Consider the following 21,068-nt stretch of genomic DNA (forward strand, 5'->3'; position numbering starts at 1 on the left):
CTCAAGTCCGCGAGCTCAGGAAGCGTCGTCATTATCGAGAACGGCATGAAAGCCGCCTGCAAACCCAGGCGTCCTTTATGCCATCCAAACTGCAGTAAAATATCCAGTATACATTGGAGGAGTAACTCCATGAACCTCTAAAAACGGATGATTTGGTGTTTATTTCTCTCTGCTATCCACAGCTGCCCAGATCCGCATCGACGAAAAGCAATGCATGGCCTAGTAAAACCTCACGGCACACTTGCATTCGCAAGAAGTGGGATGCATCGTGGACCCCTATTTAAGCTGACTTTTCCCCAGACGCTGCTAAAACACAGTCCCATCAGGAACTGAAACGCTTTGAAAAGATAAAATGTATAAAAGAAGGATAGGCAGGCTAAGAGAAACTCCCAGCTCTGCAGAGGAGAGAAGAGGAGCATCCTCCCCGTGCCATCAGTCATCTCAACATGAAACAGCCCACTTATGAGAACAAGAAATAAAAAGCCATGAACTTCAGGTCCAAAGATAAGGCTCTAGTTAAAACAGGTGTTTAAAAAAGGGTTATCGTTTTGAAAGTCTGTTTAGATTAACCTTAACTAGCTTTAACCTATATATATATACATATCTCCTCGCCACGTTTGCAACCCATGCACAATGTTTTGTGGTGCCAGCGAGCTAAATCATGTGCAAGCGAGCAGAGTAAAAGGAACCACAGGTTTGAGAAAAAAAGCTCTGGGCTGAAATTATCTCTCATTGTTGCAAGTGGTACAGGAGATGGCAACAGCAGAAGGAATCGAGAATAAAAATGGAACTCGCTTGTTTACCGCGGTGGTTTTGTCAAAACATTTTGACACCACTTTGCATGCAGCCCGCTCCTCTGTTCTGCTATCCAAAATTCAGATCCTTTCACCTATCTTCACACGTGAGAGGAGAGAGCCAAGAGAATTCAGACTTTTAGGGAAAGAAGTGCATGTGCAAAAAGTACAAAGCTCAGCACGAGAACCTAAAACTACGCTGGATTCCTCCTCCAAAGAGTCCAACCACCAACACGAACAGCGACCCTTCAATTACACAAGTCAACACACCAGCAAGGGAGGATAGTAAGAAAATAAAAGGAAAGTTAGGGTAAGCCTGACAAAAAGCAAAGTGGAAAGGAAATGAAAATAAAAGGTGCAAAGCAGGATTTAAAATTTGCAATGTCAAAGATAGCAACAGTGTTGTTTTAACAGAGAAACTCTCCAGCATTTAAAGCAGAGCCCTACCTCTTACAAAGCATCCCAAGCCGGTAAGAAGCAGCAGGTTTTTGAATAAGTGAATTGCCGGGTTGTGGGAGAATTTGCTTTCCCTGCTGTCTTTCCAAGTCACCTAAGAGAGACACGTTTTCTACTCTCAGACTAGCAAAACCCAGAAATAGGTCGGTTCTAGTTATAGAGTTTTTGTGTTTCATGGGAGTCCCCTGAAATGTAAACCTGTTTTAGCATTCTTGTACATTAATGTCAGGATTCTCCACTTCTGGCTCCCACAGCTTCTGCCACAGACAAGTCAATCAGATTTGGTATATGCCCTGGAACGGGAAATGGGAGGTCTGGGTTTAAAGCAAACAAACAAAAAAATCATTACGCCAGTGCTCTGCAAGGTGTCGGATCCAACCTCAGTGGATCTGCTGAAGTCTTTAAAACGCTTGGTAATTTTACTAAAAACAAACAAACAAACCAAAAAGTTTAGCCTGTTGAACTTAAGAGAAAAGAAAGGGCAGACCTTTGGGGGAGACAAAGTGTGCAGGTGCCAAAACGTAACGTGCCGTGGTTCACCACCTCACAAGAAATCAAAGCTTTGCCTTGTTGGGTTTTGGTTTTAAGTGCCAGGGAAAAGTGCTTCCCAAAGGGCGGCTTTTAGAGTTTATGGGCACAAGCATGAAGTGAAGACATGCCAAAGACGTCAGGTTTTTGTAAACCCTTCTCCAAAAAGTGCATGTGTTTTTTAGTAAAAATGCATATCTACCAAATCTCCACTGACCAGGGGCCACTTGCACATGGAAAGTCACACCAATGTGCAGCGTCAATGCTGATCTTTTTGCCTTTTCCTTCCACCCACCTCCCCAATTTTTTTCCTTGGGAGACATACAACACCACTGCATTAGAACGTACAAGAAATGAAAACAGTGAGTACGACTGATATACATCCATTGACTTTTTATTACAAATGTAGTTGATCACTTGGCTTCAAAAAGTTTAAATCAACCCCTATTTTCTGTACGTCAGTACAAAGCAAAATCTATTTTACAAATTAAATACCTAAAAATTTGACAAAAATATTAAAGTTTGATGGAAAAAACAGTTATAAAAATCTTAAATCCCCTTTTCAGAAGGTAAGAGATAACATCCCCTCCCCAACCCCACAGTCCTGTTATACAATATTAATAGTCATTTTTTTAGAATAGGTAGGTATGTTATATCTCGCTGTTAGCATACAAGTCACTCTAATAGTTTTATCTGTATATACTCCAGTTAGTGCATGAATGCCATCTGATTGAATATAATCAACTATCTTTAACTGATCCCTAATTTACATTTCATAGCTTGCATAGTTTGAAGGGACAAAGGTTATACTACAGCTAATCGTAAGAAAAGGTGGTTACAGTGCTATTTTTAAAGGCAACAAAGTAATTGCTCCCTCCCTCCCCCTTCCAAAAACAAAAGAGTTACGGGCGGGCTCTGAGCAGGGGTTAAAATCACGGGCAGCACTCGCTAGACGGGATGGTCTGTGCCTTGCCGGGCGGCCCCTCCGCTATGACAGCCCAGGCTGCGAACCCCCTGCGAGGGACGTGCCACAAAGTGACACTGTCAAGTTGTGGTGTTGCTGACTTCTTTTTTCTTTCTTTTCTTTCTTTTTGTTTTTAAATGGAATCTTTCCATAAAGTCCTCTGCGCATCCCGTGCGAGTCTGGGACCAGCCAGTGCCCCCGCAGCATCGGGGTGGGACCACAAAGAGGCATCGACAGCCAATCATTCCATTCCTTTTTCTTATTTAACTTCTTAGAGCAATTTTACCTTTTTTTTTTTTTTAAATTAATAATAAGGACTTTGAATTTGGAAAACAGTTCTCTTGTCTCTCACCCTTCTCTTAAAGGGTGGTTGTATTTCAATGGTAAATAACTTGACAGTGTCCCTTTAACTCAAAAATAAAATAATGTCAGTATTGCAATGAATTTCAAGTTTTCTTGCACGTAGTCATCATAAAGTAGCTTTTATCATGCTTTTGGACCTAATCTACAACACATTTAAAAGCATATAATCAAGGAAAATATAAGGCATACTTCTCAGGAATTAGGTATCTTGGCACATTTGAGCATACTGTCTTTTTTAAAACAACACATATGGTCAAATATACCTTTCTTCTAACATAAACTGGGTTTTCTGTACTTTGTTTTAAATACTGAGATATTAGAGCTTGGTAAAGTACCGGGCACCTCTGGGGAAAAAAAAATATCAAAAAAAAATCAAAACAAAACCAAAACCAGAAGTGAAATCCCATGAACCTTTACAGTCATTTTAGTCTCTCATTATCATCATTCATAAAGTCCTAGAACATACACAACGTGCGTTAAGAGAAGAAAACAAAATAACAACAACAACAACAAAAAAACCAACAACAAAAACACGCGGAAGAAACCCCAAAACGAGACAAAAAACTGACCACAACTTCTCAAGACACTGTTCACCGCGCCGCCAGCGCCTGCGATGGGCTGTACTGGTTCGACTGGGACCGCGCGGCCCGTGCGCTCCTGGATCGGCCGGATCCCGGGAGCCCCCGGGCAGCGCCTGCGGGACGGCGACGCTCCCGGGGCTGGGACGGACGCGCTCCCGGGGCTGGGACGGACGGACACGCTGCCGCACGCCCGTCGCCTCCTGCTACTTATTGCTGGGAAGACAAGGCAGCAGCCCGGAGCTACCAGAGCGCGTCCGTCAGCAGCGCGACAACTTTCGGGAGGGCAGTGAACAGCAGGACCGAGACAATCGATCAAGTAGCAAAAAAACCAAAGCAATTAATGTCCTAACTACGTCTAGCAGCATGGAGAATGCAGTCCCGCACACATCACAGTTGAAGTACAATAATCGATGGAACTGCCCATCCAGACCCTCCGATTCAAAAGCAGGTTATCAGACACATGTTTACATGCAATTGAGAACCATTTCAAATGTCACATTACGCACTCCGAAAGCTTATTTTACTACTGGGAAATATGAAAGTGCACATTAAAGCAATTTTTAACATTTCCAGTGATTGTTTAAAAGAAACAGAAACACCTCACTACCGGCATCTAGTATTTAACTTTCTGTGAACACTAACAGCAAACTTCTTTAAAGGGAAATAATGCATGGTACAATGGAAAACAGCTTGTTTTGACACTTACAGTACATCTCAAAAAAAAAAATAAAGTCAAAAATTATAATTTCAAATGGAAATAAAAAGACAGCAGGAAATAAAAACTCTTGAAAACAAAGTTTGGTTTTTTTTTCCCCACCCTTCCGAAACTCCGTCCTCGACCATCGGTAAAGAAGCGCAGCCAGGTCTACCAGACGGCCAACTCCGCCAAGAGTGTTCAAAATGATTGCAACCCAAAAGAACTTCCGAGTGGAACAAGATCCTAGTTTCTCTGAAACACTGTCTACTGAATCCTGGCCAAGAAAATAAAAAGTTTTGTTTTCACTGTTTAAGGCATCTTTTTTTTTATAACGTTTTCTCTTCACTCGCAATGATGATAGTCATGCAGCAGTTTAATGATAAAAATATATTAATATTTTACTATACAGCAGCAAGAAGTTAGTCAATTAAAAGCACACCGACTTTTTTTAAAAGAAAAAAAACAAAACGAAACAACAAAAAACAACCTATAAAAGTCTATTATTATTCTTATTATTATTACAGACAATTTCAATTTGGAGAACACACCTGGACAGATTAGTGTTCTGACAAATCTGCGTTTCCCTACCCTAGGCTTCGACCAGAGCCCGCGAGCGCGCACACCGGCGAGAAGGCTGGGACGGGAGGGAAGGGCACGGCTGTCACCAGGTATGTAGCCAGTAAGAACTAGCACCACAGCTACATGGAAATCCGTTACAGACACACACCGGGCTTGGATTTCACTCTTAACCGAAACTCCGAACCCCATGGCTCAGTAGGATCCCTCTGCATCGCATCATCGCACTGATTTCCAACAGGCCTGCAGAAGTTAACGGCACTGGCAGGGACCAAAGCATCGGCTCGGACCTCTCAGGAGTTGAGGAGACAGCGCTACTGCCAGTGGCAACACGGAAAGACTCACTACCTGCTGTCCAAAAACAGGTTGACTGGAAACCGCTGCACGTCAGGATAAGTACTTTAAGTACACAGAATAAAAAAAATATATTATGAACAATACAAGTACATCTCATATACACAATAATTACAATACGCCTACTCAGTTGTAAACCAAACAGGTGCAGAAAAAAATATTACGGGAGGAAATGCTTCCTTTTTTTTCTCTCTCTCTCTCTTTTTTCTTTTTTTTTTCCTTTTCTTTTTTTTTTTTTTTTACTATTTGAATAACTTTGGTTCAAACGTAAAAATCACAAGTTAGCAAATTTCATTTAAATGCCTTTTTTAATAATTTTTCTTCATGTTCACAGAAGTTTCACTGACCATTTTTATATGTTTAAGGTCCAGATGCAATGCATATTGTATAAAAGAGAGCACTTATTGTTTACCTTGCATGAATTAAACCTACGTACCTTTTAACTCTACAAACTTCTGCATAACATTTAGACAAAGCTCAGACACACAGCATGCCTAGCCCTCATATATATATACACATCTCTAATCACAGGTATATAGGGTGTCAAATATACTATAGTAACCTCCATGTAAGGTTCAAAATTTGGTAACAAAATGAGAAGAAAAAACTAAAAATATTATTTTACGTGTTCTAAAATATCTCTTTTTTTTGTGCTAAAGTCAAATGTTAGCTCAACATGAAAAGGACTTTTTTATATAATTCAGCAATATTATAATCTTGACCATTTTTGCAAACACTTTTAATAATAATAGCTTAAACGTGTACAAAAGTTCTCGGTTAATTAGGGAAATAAACACTCAGTTCTTTATATTTTTAATCAAGTAGGAAACACAGTTCATATATAATGTTATTACTTTTTTTGACTTTTTTTTGTGTGTTTTGTTTTTTTTTTTTTGTTTTGTTTTGTTTTAGCAGCTGCTTACTGTTTGATAGGTGGGTAAAGTGGAGGAACATCCAGCGATGGGTGGCGGTTCGAAGGCGCTGCTGCCGGGCGGCGGGGGGGCGCCGGGCGGGCGGCGCGGCCGGGGGGGGCGCCGGGCAGCGGGGAGGGCATCTCGCCGCGCCCCCCCCGCCCCGCCGCCCGCCCTCCCTCCCGCCGGCGGCGGGGCCAGTCCGCGTCCCGGGGGGCGGGCGGTCAGTCCTCCTCGGGCTCCTCGGCCTGCAGCAGGGCGCCGGGCGGCCCGGCGGCGGCGGCGGCGGCCTCGGCCTCGGGGGGCGGCTCTGCCCCGGCGCCCGCGGGGGGGGCGGCGGCGGCGGCGGCGCGCTTGTCCCGCTGCTTCTCCTGGATCTTCTTCATCTCGTCCGAGTACTTGCAGAAGGTGTGGCCGAACTTGGCCCAGACCTTGTAGGGGACGGTGATGGAGTTGCGGTAGGTGGGCTTCACCTCGCTCACCCGCATGAAGACGCCGTACTTGTTGGAGCCCACGTCGAAAAAGAAGCGCTTGTTGTCCACAGTCAAGGAGGTGCCCTCGGGCAGCTCGGCCGGCTCCTCCTCCACCCCGTAGTCGTCGATGAGCTTGGCCAGGGCATCGCGGAACTCGATCAGGCCCTGGGCCGGCAGAGCGATGGTCTGGCCCTGCGTGGAGCCCAGTCCCGGACCGCGGTTGACGGTCTGGCGGACGCGGAGGAAGCGCCCGCGCTGGTTCTCCTTCAGATCCATGTAGTACTTGCGGTTCTCCCGCACCAGGAACTCGCTCTTGAGCGCCCGCCGGGGCTCGTCGGCCGCCTGCGCCAGCTCGGGGGGCTGGCTGGGCCCCAGCTGCGCGTAGTGCTCGATGAAGTCGCCCAGGTAGTCGCGGAACTCGACGGCCACCGACATGGAGAGGGTCAGGCGGCTCTTGTTGCCGCCCGCCCCCACCTCGGCGATCTTGAGGAAGCGGCCCTTGGCGTTCTGCTTGACGTCCAGGTAGAAGCGCTTGTTCTGGATGTCCACCCGCTTGGAGGCCAGCTCCTGCGTCTCATGCTGCAGGCCGCCGCCCGGGCCGCCGCCGCCGCCGCCGCCGCCTCCCGAGCCCGGCCCCCCGGCGCCCGCCGCGCCCCCGCCGCCGCCGCCCTGCTCGCTGCCGCTGTCTCTGTCCGCCATGATGCCGCCGCCCGCCGCCGCCGCCGCCGCTCGGCCTCCGCCGCCGCCGCCGCCGCTTCTCGCCCGGCGCCCCCCCCTGCGCCGCCGCCCGCGCCGCCTCCTCCTCGGCCGCCGCCGCCTCCTCCTCGGCCGCCCCCGGCCGCCGCCGCCGCCGCCGCCGCTCCGCCCGCCGCCGCCGCCGCTGCTGCAACAGCCCCCGCGGCCACCAGCCGGCCGCTCTCGCGAGATCTGCGGGAGCGAAGAGAGGGCGCGGGAAAGGCGGCAGAGAGCGGCCCCCGACGCCGGCCGCCCCGCCGAGCCGGGCAGCAGCGCCGCGCCGCCGGGCGGCCGCGCCGCGCACCGCCACCCGCCGCCACCGGGGCCGCCCCCCGGCGCCGTGCCGGGACCCCATCGACAGCTCCCAACGACGCTCCCCGGCCCCGCCAGCAGCCCCCGGGGGGCGGGACTCCGCCCCCCGGGGGCTGCTGGCGAGACCGGGGACGGGACCCCGCCCCCCGGGGGCTGCTGGCGGGACCGGGGAGCACCGCCGTCCCCCTCGGGAGGAAACCGTACGGGTCACCGATGAGAAACGGGGTCCGCCAGCCCCCCCTCCCATCCCATTCCATCCCGGTGCCGGGATAACGGGCAGAGGGGCTTCCCAAGAGGGGTGTACGGAGCGCGGATGTGCATTTATTCGGGGCTGCTAATGAAATTCGTTGACACATCTACGGCGCGGCGGGGAGCGCCGGACCTCCGGGGAGTGGAGCGGCGATGGGGACCGGGGTGGAAGGGGCGGCTGCAGGCAGGGGGCGGGCAGCACCCCCGTCGCAGGTGACCGGCTCGCTTTTCACACTGCTGCTTTTTGGTGGGTTTTTTAGGAGATCCCTTTGCTTCCACTCCTTATTACCGAACCCTGAATCCCGAATCCTGAACCAGCTCCAGCACAAGTATGGATGCTGCAGGTCAGGAGGCAAACCAGCAGGCTGGGTTTGGCTAAAAGTCCCTTCCCTGCCTGCTTGGGTTGGACTAGATGATCTTTTGAGGTCCTTTCCAATCCCTAACATTCTGTGATTCCCTGTCCTTCCCTTCCAGCACAGCGAGCGCTGGCTTGTATGGAGGGCATCAATGCTACCTTGAGCATCCCAAAACACCTGCAAGTGTTACACAAGGCAGTGCTACCAGGCAGACTCAGTGGTGGCCCACGGGATGTCCTCTGCACTGGGGGAAATAACGTATGTGTTCATCGAGGAGAAAGAGATTAAATTGCTAAGGCATCTGTGTACCTTAGATGTTGCTTAGATATCATGGGAGGAACTTCCAGTCCGCCCCATCGTTATGATTAAAACATTAGTTATTAATGACTTCATGGGTAATAACAACAAAAAAAAAAAGAGAGGAAAACAGTTTTCTTTTAATATAGAAGTGATGTTTCAGAGCTGCCGTGAGCTGCAGTTTGCAAGCTGTCAGCAGCTGTATGTCGGCTTGCAGAAATGCCCTGAATGCCTGTGATGCGCGGTGCTAAGTGGATGCTATGTTTGATTTCCAGCCCACCCGGACACGAGACGTTTCCTGCTGGGTCCCAGGTGCGGGAAGAGCACGGCCAGGCCAGCATCACCGTGCTGCACCCCTGTGGCAGGCTGAGGGCTGATGTTCTGGCGGTCCCTCTCCCTCGATTTGCTCTTTTTATCTTAAAGACAAATGACATTAAACAATTTCAACTGAGGCCTAATGATGACTCCTCTTGCCAGACTCCTTATGGAGTCTGAACCACTGCTTTATTCATGTGGGAGAGCTTGTAAATATATAACTGCTGAAGGAATGTGTTTGGTGAGAGCCTGGCACCCAGGAAGCACATGGCCAGTCTGTCTCTGACTGCAGTGGGGTGAGAATTACTGGTGGTGATGATGCTGATCAAGTGCAGCCAGCAGCAGAGGTTATTTTTCCTCCCGAAAGCAGGACAGCGTTACTGTTTGCAGAGTGGATGCACTCCGGGCGGATACTGGTGATCCTGGGAACAGACCTGCCAACATTTCCCCTTTGGTTTGGATGGTGTTGATGGGACCTTGCTGACCTAGCATCATTCTGTGTTGCCGGTCACTGCAACTACCTAACACTCTGGTTTTCTGTCTGAATTTGGTTTGGATACCTGCATCTTCTTGTTTAAGTGAACAAAATAAAGCAAAAAATGCATTTTTTTACTTCCCAGTAGGTAATCTTCTTCAATAGGATCTCTACCATAGCAGCCCATCTTGGGTGGCCATGGCTGTGCTGCAGGGACCTGCATTGGTCTGCCCAGCACCAAAACAAGATGATGTTGCCAAGGCAAGCCTGGGAAAACCGCTTGAGTGAGGCGAGTTGCAAAAGAGGACAGGCAAAGGCAATGGACAAATGCAGGAGCGTCTCTCTATACCTTGTCTAGATACTGATGGCTTAAGATGGGATAGGGATCTTGCAGAGACCTCCTGGGTCACACACTGCACTCCCATGCTGCTGTAGTTGTATCAATATGTGCCATGTTTATCAGGCTTCACGTTGGCATCTTCTGTGGGTTCTGCAGAAACCTGTCCCAGACCTTTTTGCTCTGGAAGTCAGAAATCTTTTCATCCCCAGCCTGAATATATGACTGACTTCTTTACAGCTCCACAATTATTGGCTTGGAGCTTTCACAAGGTTTTCTCATGTTTTCTCCACTTCCACAGGTCTCTCAGTAGCATCTATAGCCCCTTCAGCCCCTCTTCTGGTAGTCTAAACAAGACCACCTTCTGGTAGTTTCCTATCACAAGATAAATCCCCCTTTCTTTGATAGCTGTAGTCATCCTTTATCGCACCAGTTTCAGTTCCTCTGAAAGACAGAGGAGGTGGTTTTCAGAGTTATTGCTGAGATTTCAAGCTTAAGATCAATGGACCTTTTGATTCAAAATCCAATTTGGAGTGCTTTTAAGAACATCTCTGATCATTCCATTGAACATCTCAAAGTTTGGACCCCAAGCCTTGTTATTCAACTACAAAACTACAACTCTGCTGACTCTGAGAACTTGCACAAACATTTATAATCGCATGAGGGAAACTAAGAGCCACTCAAACAATAGATAAGATTAGCAACAAAAGTGGCTGGGATGTGATTGTTATTGTGCAAGTCAAAGAAAGGGCTGTCACCCACAGAGGATGTTGCCAAGAAAGATGCATTTGAGTTGTGGAGCCATTCTCCCATCTGCCGTCCGAATTCTCCTGCAGTCTTCCTGGATCTATTCAGGCTTAGTTGGGCGATTCACTGAATTAAGAACCAGCTGAGTTTAGACTTGCTGTTGGACACAGCTTTTTGCCAGGATGTGTCAGATCTTTGCCTTGGTCCAGTCCTTATTCAGTTCTCCTTATTCTGGTTCAGAGTATATTCCTAGCTATGATGGGACTTGGAGCAACAAAGCAATCAAAGCAAGCTTGCCATTACCATCTCTTGGAGCCAGGGCAATCAGAAACCAGTTACAGCTGTGTGGGGATGTCTGAAGTTGTGCAAAGGCTCAGAACAACCCCTGGACTGGAGTGTGTAACAACGGTGAAAGCTCCCTTTGCTTTCCATTTGGGTCCTCTTCAGAGCATGCCTTTGGAGAGAGGAGTTCAGCACGGCTTGTGCACTGTCTGCAAGGCACTGCTTGCCCCGTGAACAAGCCCCCATCGTGTGCAGCGAACAAGAAACTAGCACAACACATATGTAAGTCATTTACAAAGATGGGAATGATGAACTGTGCAAACAATAGAGTTGCTATTAGGTCTGTCAATCCTAATTAAAAAAATACTTCTCAATGAAAATTATTTATAAAAAGAAATCACAGTGACCCTAAATCAAATTATTTGTGAATGGTTTTTAGTCTCCCAGATCAGTTAGAACTCCTGTGTTAGTCCCTGGACATCATCCAACCTACATGCTGAATGAATAACATGTCTGCCAAATTTCATTTTTTTTCACCCTCACCCAGTTTGGCACAGGACAGTTAAAGTCATTTTTCTAAATATCTTTCAGAACATCAAGCAACTGTAAAATAACAATGGAAAAGCTTGGCCACACTTAACTACAGCCCTCCAGTTGTAACCGCTTCTCTCAAAAAAAGTGGCTCTGCTTCCTTTGATAGTCTGTTTTGGGTAAGCACCAAGGCAGGGTTTCCCCAAAGGGTACTGGAGGGTCACTTCCCGAGGGGTCACCCTGCCAGGGAACGTGGTTTCCAGGTGCTCAAGAGTGGGGCACAGCTGGGTCCAGGCTGTCCCTGCGTACAGGGTTTGTGTCATCCTGACCACCTGCTAGAGACTGACATCCCGAGGACGTACCAGCTGTTCCTTGTCCACAACTGCACTTCCCATGGTGAGATGTATAGATGCCCCTTTTTGTTGCTCATTAAAAACAAAGTGGAAAACGGAAAGGAATTGGTGACTGCACAATGGCAGAATGAGTTCTTGCTTCTTGTATCTACAAAGATAAACTAATGTGGAAAATAAGGATGTGAGTGGTGACAGCCAACATGGCTTCCCTAAGGGCAAATGGTGCTTGACAAATTTGGTGGCCCTCTATGATGGAGTTACAGCGTTGGTGGAGAAAGGAAAAGCAGCTGATATTACCTACCCGGACTTGTGCAAAGCACAGGACACTGTCCCACATGACATCCTTTCCTCTAAATTAGAGAGACATGGGGTCAATAGATGGACCACTCAGTGGATAGGGTATTGGCTGGATGGTTGCACTTGAAGAGTTACGGTCAACGGCCGAATATCCAAGTGGAGACCAGTGACAAGTGGCATTCACAGGGATTGGTGTTGGGATGGGCGCAGTTTAACATCTTTGCTGGTGACATGGACAGGGGGATTGAGTGCACCCTCAGCAAGCTTGCTGACAACACCAAGCTGTGTGGTGCGGTCAATCTGCTGGAGGGCAGGGATGCCATCCAGAGGGACCTGGACAGGCTAGAGAGGTGGGTCTGTGCGAACTTCATCAGGTTCAACAAGGCCAAGTGCAAGGTCCTGCACATGGGTTGGGGCAATCCCAAGCACAAATACAGGCTGGGCAGAGAATGGATTGAGAACAACCCTGAGGAGAAGGACTTGGGGGTGTCGGTGAGAAGCTCAACATGACCCAGCAATGTGTGCTTGCAGCCCAGAAAGCCAACTGTATCTTGGGCTGCATCAAATGAAGCATGACCAGCAGGTCAAGGAAGGGGATTCTCTCCCTCTGCTTTGCTCTCTTGAGACCCCACCTGCAGTACTGCATCCAGCTCTGGGACTCTCAATGTAAGAGGGACACAGACTTGTTGGAGCAAGTTCAGAGGAGGCCATGAAGATGATCGGAGGGCTGGAGCACCTGTCCTATGAAGACAGACTGCGAGAGTTGAGATTGTTCAGCCTGGAGAAGAGAAGGCTCCAGGGAGACTTTCTAGTACCTAAGGGGCGCCTACAGGTCATGTAGCGATAGGACAAGGGTAATGGCTTTAAACTGAAAGAGAGTAGGTTTAGATTAGATATAAGGCAGAAATTCTTCCTGGTGAGGCTCCCGGTAGGGAGCTGGGGAGCTGCATGGTGGCTCTGGCTGGAGGAGGTCAGTCACACAGTCACAGGGCACACTGGTGGCCTTGGGACAAGTGCAGTGCTGGCAACCTGGGCTCAGAGTGGGGTTGAGAAGCTTGGGGATGGTGCTGGCAGGAGGGACCTCTGTCTTCTGTGCCCCCCAAATCCTGCTGCTGGGGGGAGCAGGAATCACCTAGAGCTAATGAGAAATGCATCCAGCACAGCAAGAAGTCCTTCTTCTCACCCAGCAGGGACCTTTAGGGTGGTTTCAACCTCTCACAGTGTGTCTAGATAGAGGAGCAAGTTTGTTTTATGGTTTTTGCTACTGGAATATTTTGGCAACCAGCCCTGTTGTGCTTGAGACAAAGTGCTGTGCAAGTGTGCAGCAAACATGAACATCCTCTTCATAATTATATTCCGTTAATTGTTTTACAGCTGCTCTGCAAATGCCATGTGGTACAGGTGGGAAGATGCAGTGCTGTGATCCCACAAGGTTTGGATGGAGCAGGTAAGAGACTGCCCTGCGTGAAGCACATGGTTTGTGTTAGAGAGGAGAAGGGTTAACAAAACAGGTGCATTTGCAAACTTGCTTTGCCAGGGTGAGGTGGGAGAGAGGGTTATTTCTGTGTCTCAGCAAGAGTGGCCCAACAACAAATGGCTTAATAAAATAGCTGCTTTTATAAGATAGAATAAAAAGAAAGATATGTAATAACTTGAAGGACCGAAAAGGAGGAACTTCTCTCCAGGGACAGGATAACTGCAGCAGCATGGCAGAATCCATCCTGGGTCCATCAAGTGCTGTTTGAATGCAGGGTGGCTTGCATCTGAAGGGGCGTAAGATTTACTTGCTCTTTGTATTTGTCCTTTTTCTCTGCCTTATTAAAACAGCTATTTTATCAAGCCAGTTGCGGTTGGGCCTTTCTCACTGAGACCAGAGAGAGACCATCCTCCCCCAGCCCAGACCTGCCTTGGGAGGGACACGACCCCTCACAACCTCCTTCTGCAGCCTCTGGATTTTCCCTGGCACTGCCAAGCTCAGGTGGCCTCAAACTCATGACATATGTAATAAACTCACAGCTTTAAGCTGTTGGTATCCACCCTTTTGTTGGTTAAAATGTTTATGGAAGTCACAGGAAAACTGATACTCTTATAATTAAGGAGTGTGGTAGTGCTGTACATAGCTGGGGGTGAGAGTGGAGGAGAAAGGCAGCAATGACGGAATAATATTGCTGTGATTAAAACTTACGTAGCTTTACAAAATACTGAGTAAGATTTAAAAAAAAAATTATAATAATCATGTATTTGACAGAATTCAATGTGATAAAGTCGTCCCGGTGTTGGCAGTGACTGGTCTGTTGTTTTCTCACAAATGCTGATGCTGTTGGAGAAGCAGCACCTCTGCAGCGGGACTGCGGTCGTGGTAGGTGACTTGGTGCTCAAGGTGTGGAAATGCACCTGATTTAACAGATTTGTAGCCCCTTCTGCGTCCCTAGCCCACTCCTCCTGTGAGGGGGGAGCGGGATGGGAGCCCTGGGATGGTTCTGGCTAGTGGCTGCTCACACCATGACTGTTGCCAGCACTAGGTCAGGATGACCACTGCCTCGTTGGGCTCTGACAGTGGAGAAGCCCTGCCTCTGTCCTAGGGATATGCTAGCCCCTGGGAAAGGAAAGTCATCTGGATGATCTTAGCATCCCAAACAGCACTACAGGCCCCTTGTGATGTGCCACACCAAGGAGACTTTGTCTCTGTTGCCTCTGTACCTGCCATCCAGGTAGTTTTTGGCCACCATTAATTCAGTGGTGGTGATATCTGTACCCCATCACTCCTGTAGTGAACAGAGATTCCCACTGAAGCCTCTATCATGGCTGAGCTGGCCTGGCAGCCTTCCCAGAACATGAGTTTTGGATAAGGAAATACAAATTGTTGTCCCTGACTTTCAGGGTTAATCTGAGTGCAGACCCATGTGGTTCTGCTGCCTGTATCCTCAGCTCCAGCCAGGACATGCACGGCAAAGGACTGAGGAGGGAGCTTCGGACCGGGAAAGTGTGGCCATTGCTCCACGGATACAGTGGGGAAAGTCATGAAGTGCCTTTGCAGGGAGGATCTGGTGTGCACACGTGGGTACCCACGGATCACACAAGCGAGATGCAGCAGATGAGCTGCCTTGCTCTATTTGTAACCTCCCACTGCTGTTGAACAGACTTCGCAAGGAGGAGAGAGAACTGAAAATGGAGCTGAAAATTGAAACTTGAGGCTCAGATCCTTGGAGGGGCCCATTGAATCATGGAATAGTTTGAGTTGGAAGGGGCCTTCCCAGCTCCCCCAGTGCCACCCCTGCCATGACAGGGACATCTTCACCAGCTCAGGTTGCTCAGAGCCCCGTCCAGCCTGGCCTGGGATGTCTCCAGGGATGGTTCATCCACCACCTCTCTGGTCAACCTGGGCCAGGCTCTCAGCACCCTCATTGTAAAAAAGTTCTTCCCCATGTCTAGTCCGAACCTTTCCTCTTTCTGTTTAAAACTATCACCCCTCGTCATGTCATAACATGCTGTCGTGGTTTAACCCGAGCTGGCAATGCAACCACAATAGCCCCTTACTCACCCACTCCCCACCCACCCTTCAAACCCCCAATAGGAGAAAGAATTGGAAGGGAAGAGAGAAACTTGGATTGAGATAAACACAGTTTAATGAAAACCACAAAATACTAATATGCTACTAGTAAATACATATATAAAATAGAAATAAAAGATACTCAAGGCAATTCCTCATGAACTCTATCCACAGCGAGCAGCCAGTCCCAGGAAACAGCATCTGGTCCCACAGCCGATCCCGAAGAGAGAAAAGAAGGAAAAAAGGCAGAAAGGCTCAGAGGCCTCTGCAAATTGTAAAAGACTGAACTAAACGTCCTGAACCGAACTCCCCCGGCTCTGACAAAAAGAGCAAAAAACCATGCATGAGAGAGAGGGCGCCCAGGAGAGAGCAAGAGCGAGAACGCCTGAGAGAGAAAGCGCCCGAGAGCGAGAGAGACCAGAAGATCCCAACTTTTCTTAAATAATTAGCATGATGCTAATGGGCTGGAGTATTCCTATTGATCAGTCTGGGTGTCAGTCAAGCTCTGTCCCCCTTCCTTGCTGCCTCACACCTGTGGGCAGAGCACTCAGAATGTCCTTGGCTCTCAGACCAGAGCAATTACAAGCATTAACTCTATCTCGGAGTGTTATCTCTTGTTCTCAAACTAAGTCCTGTAGGACAGCCTGTACACAGCCCACCCCTCTTCTGATCCCAGCCCTTCTTGCAAAGGGCAAGATGGCAAGGTGGGGGACGAGGCTCCAGCACCCATTCGGTCCTCCAGGCTTCCTGATGAAACTGCGAATTAAAAAGCCAGTTTCATCGAGTGATTTTTCTGATGTGAAAACTTTTCCATAAGGAACTGACCCTGAATCCACATTCATTTTAAATCTAAGCTTTATATCATGTAATTTCTACCAGAGCGTGATTATCTTCTCAGTAAAAGCACTGTTGTTCTGGTTTGTGAGACCTATATTTAATTTCACCGCAAGGCACCTCTCAGTACAGGTCTTAGACGCTGCCACCTCAGGTCTTGGGCTTTCCTATTTATTTGAATCCATTAAACGAGTTACCACTTCTGTAATATCGAGGGCGTTCTCCAGCCACAGGGTGCCTGCAAGCATTAACTTGTTGCTGCAGAAACAGTGTCCTGAATATCAGAAATCGTTCAGAGAAGGTCTCTTGTCTCAGTGGTGGCAAACAATACTTAAACAGGGAATCAAGGGCAAAGCCAGACAAGGAGCCTTGTCTGTCTCTGTTATTGGGGTGTCATCTCAAGTCCTCCTTCTCCAGGTTTCCTACACATGTAATAAGGTGCATGCCCACTTGGCATATTTTTACATCAAGATACACAAAACAAGCAAAAGTGGGAAGGGGATACATTTTCCTGAGTCTGCAGACAGCCCTCAGCATTCAGTCAGAGGATCTGAGCAGCCCAGTTCACCTCAATGACACTTGTATTTGCAATGCAGGGAGCTGTTGTGTTCATGGAAATGCTTTCATTAGCTTTCCACTGGATGCACATACACTCCCAGTTTCAAACTTGCTGGCATCGCTTCATGGCCATCAGCTTTATTTGTTGCGCCCCTTCGCCAACACTCCAATCTCTGCAGTGCGTCAACCGTACAAAGCTCTGGGATGTCCTGAAGCGGGAGCAAGAGGTGCTGAAAATGGACATCTATAACATTAAATCTCTGCATAAACTGGATTAACGGCCACCTTGAATTCATGAGGAGCCTCCGTGTCATGCTTGGCTGATGCTACGGTATCACAGAGTTTCTGCTCTGTTGTGAGATGCAGTTGCCATTAAGAATTTGGGGTGCCATTATGAGATTCAGAGTCCCCTGCTGTCACACAGCCCTTCCAGCTGCTTCGGCTGCTTTCACAGCAAAGATTAAAACAAGTGTTCAAAATGCCACCTCCAAAAGCAGGGGCTGAACTGGTTTTGAATCCATGAGAAACAATCTTGCAGCAGATGACCTGGAACCCCCTTACCACCGAAAGAGCTAAAGCTTAGGACAGCACTTATCTCTGTGATGGCACTCATTGCACAGTTTGCATCTGTACCCTCCAGAGATGCATTGTTCACTCTCTGGACAAGCAGCATTGTTAGAGAAGGCAAAACTGCATTGATGCTTTGATGACCAGCACTGTTTTTTACCTTTGCAATGGTATATCACGTCAAGGGTTTGTCTGGCAATAGCTGCCTGCTTCAACTGTTGCATTTTTCACGGTGATTTGGATATGTTGCTCTTCATTTTACTTCTTCACAATACTCCTTTATACTTCTTTCAAATAGAGGCTCTCCTGGCTCAGGATATGCATGTGGCAACACAGAACTGCTACGGACTTTATTTAAGACAGGAACTTGGAGGTGCATGGACGTACCTGATGCACTGCCACAACTGTAGTAGTTATTTTATACACAGGGGGGTGTAAGGAGCTCATGCAGAGAGAAGGGAGAGAATAAAATCAGAATGGCAGGGAGAAAAATCCAGTCCCTGGGGAGAGTGTCCAGGACGAAGGGGTCTCTCCCTGGTAGCCTGGAGATTACACAGAATAGGGCACACAGATTAGGGGCTGCAGTGCCTGGGAGCCAAAGATACAACCTTGTGTGGGGAGCATTGCCCTGCCAGTGCCATTTTGTACCTGTGTGTCATCTTTCTGGTGACACCTCGCAGCGCCTGGCCAACACCATCCTCCTGGGGGACAGAAGTGTTGCCTCATGGATCACCAGCTTCTGCTGGGTCCTCTGGCCCTGGGCAGGGTGAGCAGTGATGACAGAGCAGTTGCTCTTCAGTGACAAGCTCCCGTCTGTCTTGTCCACCCCGAGTGGTGCGAAACCCTCCCAAAGCAGGAGCTGCTGACAGATGTATTGGATACAGATACACGTATCTAAGAAACAGAGTGCGTGAGGGGCACAGTGAGCCAAGGCTCATGCTATCAGAACGATGAAGACGCAAATTTGGGTACCAAGGCATGGACCGAAACATCTGATTGAAAGGCTGCGAGGAAAAAAGGAAGGCTGAACTGTTTATATTTGATTTTCATTTATAATTCCTGCTTGTGTGGGTGGACAAGGAGTGAATGAGTTTCTTGGGGAGGCAGCAAGTAAAAGATGCACACATTTCCTTGAAGGATGAGTGGCTAATTTTCTTATCTGCACCTAGGTTAATCTGCCACAAAGGGGCTGGAGGGAACCCTAATCATTTTTCTTCCATGTGTTCTTCCACTTGGCTCTTGATTTTTTCTTCCCTTCGATTGCCATGTGCCAGGAAACAAAAGGTTTTTCAGGATGCGTTTAATTCCTCTAGTAAAGTAGAGGTTTATCTCCCAAAAGCAAATGTGCACAACTTCTTTCCTCTGAACGGTTGAGCACCCCACAGGAAGACATTAGGACGATGCTCATCCCAGTCCTTCCCTACCTGGGAGGATTAACAGATATGGCTTATTTTGACCATGGTCCTGCTTAGTCCGTCTCCAGACTGAAGTCTCAAACTGGGTGCTGGGCTTTGCTTTTTCCATATAATTTCTGAGTTAGTAATTTATCATCTGCCTTTCTTGTTTCACCCAAGGCTGTGGCAGCATTTCGTTGGTGCCGGGAGTCTGGTGTGTCCTGGTGAAGGGCTGGCTCCTGCCCTGCATGGCAGGTGCTGATGCTTTCCATGTGCGATGTATCCCCTTTTGCTGGACAGCCTCAAGCTGAACAAGCTGAATCCTTGCAGAGAAGACATGGAAGTAGGGGAAAAAAATGTCTGCAGTGGATTTGTTCAGGCACGATTCTTTGTAAAACACCTGACTGTCAGAGGGAATGAATGTCCCACAGGGAAGGAAAACTGTGCTCCCTTGGCTAGGCTATGGGTGAGTCCTGAGTCTGCCATGTACAGGGGACCAGGACAGAGCTGGCGCTGAGGAGGGCTGGGGGAGATGGAGCACGCTGGTGATGCACACATGCTTCCGAGGCTCACCTGAAGCAGGGCTAACGCCAGCCCATCCAGAACACCCTGGGGTGGAAAGGCAGATACTCTTTACCTCATTATATGAAAAACCCCATTTTTTGGACAGGACTTACCCACATTGGATCTGCAGGAACGTGTCTTCAGTGTGGAGGAGGATGAGGTTCTGCAACCTGTGGAAGATGCTGAAGATGCGCAACCTGCCTGCTTGTGCTGTTGGGGGTCAGTGTCTTTCCTCACAGAAAAGCTGCAGGGACACTGGGGCACTGCCCTTTGTGACATCTGTCACCAGGCAGGGCTCTTTGCGCCAGGAGCTCCCTTGGCATAGGGATGGACCTGAGAAGTGCTTTGTTTTGCAGGAATTCTTGGGAAACTGAAGGAGCAAAATTAAATGAGGTGAATGAAAAAACAGCTCTGAGGGGCAAAAACCTGTGACAGTGCTGCTGAGCTCTTGGGGTCCTCCAGGCTGAGCTCAGATGCTCCATCTCCCTTTCAGGGTGGCAAATATGATGCGTTTTGCACCAGGGAGGTAGGGGAGAGATAGGCTTTGGAGAAATCAAAGCAGCTGGGGGATGAAACAGTTATTTTCTGAAATAATGGCTCTTCATGAGGCATCTTGGCTTGTGCCTGAATGCAGAATGAACTGATTTTGCTGGTTGAAAAAGGGAAAATACGGAAGATGAAGAAATAAAATCACAGAAAGGAAGGAGTACGGATGGCTCAGAAGCACAAACATTCAAGAGCAGTTGCATTGAGATGGTGTGGTGCAGAAAGCTCTGGCTTCTGCTTGATGACAAACACAAAGACTTCACTGAAAGGTGCAGTGGATTTTACGGAAGAAAGAAGAAGCTGGCAAGTAAATTTGCCACAGTTTTGACCATCCTTAAACAGGGTGAAAATTTGAAAATACATGTCAAGCCTTGAGACTAAGCAAGGATTGATATCAGCTATCATCCATGGTGGCAAAGGTGGAGAAAACTCTTTCTTAGACAAAATGAGTAGCAGAAGAGATTCCAAAGATGTGATATTTGGTGATGCAGACCCAATGAAATGGGGATATGGTCTCTACCCCTAAGAATAGACATGGAAGCTGTAGAAAATGCATCTAGAAGAAAAAGTGAGATTTAAATAGTACAATTTGGCAAACTGGCTTTGGAGCCCAGAGGTTTTTATCCATCTCTGAGTGCAGATAAAACCAATGCAAGTCCCTAATGTATAAGGCACAACCCTTGAGCCCCAGCACACTTGTTCTTCTGAGCTCTTTCTAGAAAGCTTTGAAAAGAGCATTGCGGGCAGGAGGTCGCATGGTGATGCATGATACAACCCAGATGCAAAGGAAGACCCTGTACACATCACCTAAGCCAGCAGGCAATGCAAAGCCTGGGGGGAGATGTTAGAAAAGGATGCTCTTGGTATCACTAGTCCATGGGCACTCTAAAATTAAGCCATCACTTTAACCATGCACTTTCCTATCAGAAAAACCATACCACGTCCTGTCTGGCTTTGCTGCCCTCAGTGGATAGTGGTCACCTTTGCCCCTGAACACTTTGGGCCGCCTCCCTGAGCATCCCTGGCATTCCTCTGGGAGAAAAGCCTTCCAGCCCTGTGGGATGAATTAGGA

The 21,068-nt window shown here is 48.2% G+C and overlaps 1 protein-coding gene across 12 annotated transcripts in view; it reads right to left on the minus strand.

Annotated features, from left to right (window-relative positions):
- The window catches only part of PURA (purine rich element binding protein A), a 19,804-nt gene extending 12,276 nt beyond the window's left edge, over window positions 1-7,528 (minus strand). For 11 of the 12 annotated variants that reach the window (XM_065849441.2, XM_065849442.2, XM_071814851.1 and 8 more), the window contains exon 1: window positions 6,237-7,528. In XM_065849441.2, the coding sequence (XP_065705513.1) occupies window positions 6,449-7,396 (948 nt within the window). In that variant the 5' untranslated portion in view covers window positions 7,397-7,528 and the 3' untranslated portion in view covers window positions 6,237-6,448. Of the gene's footprint in view, window positions 1-2,156; window positions 5,359-6,236 lie in introns of those variants that run through there. The other variant, XM_065849443.2, reaches the window with a different exon arrangement.
- Window positions 7,529-21,068: the final 13,540 nt, after the last annotated feature.

This window comes from Patagioenas fasciata, chromosome 14, assembly GCF_037038585.1.
Source record: "Patagioenas fasciata isolate bPatFas1 chromosome 14, bPatFas1.hap1, whole genome shotgun sequence".
NCBI classification, from domain to species: domain Eukaryota; kingdom Metazoa; phylum Chordata; class Aves; order Columbiformes; family Columbidae; genus Patagioenas; species Patagioenas fasciata.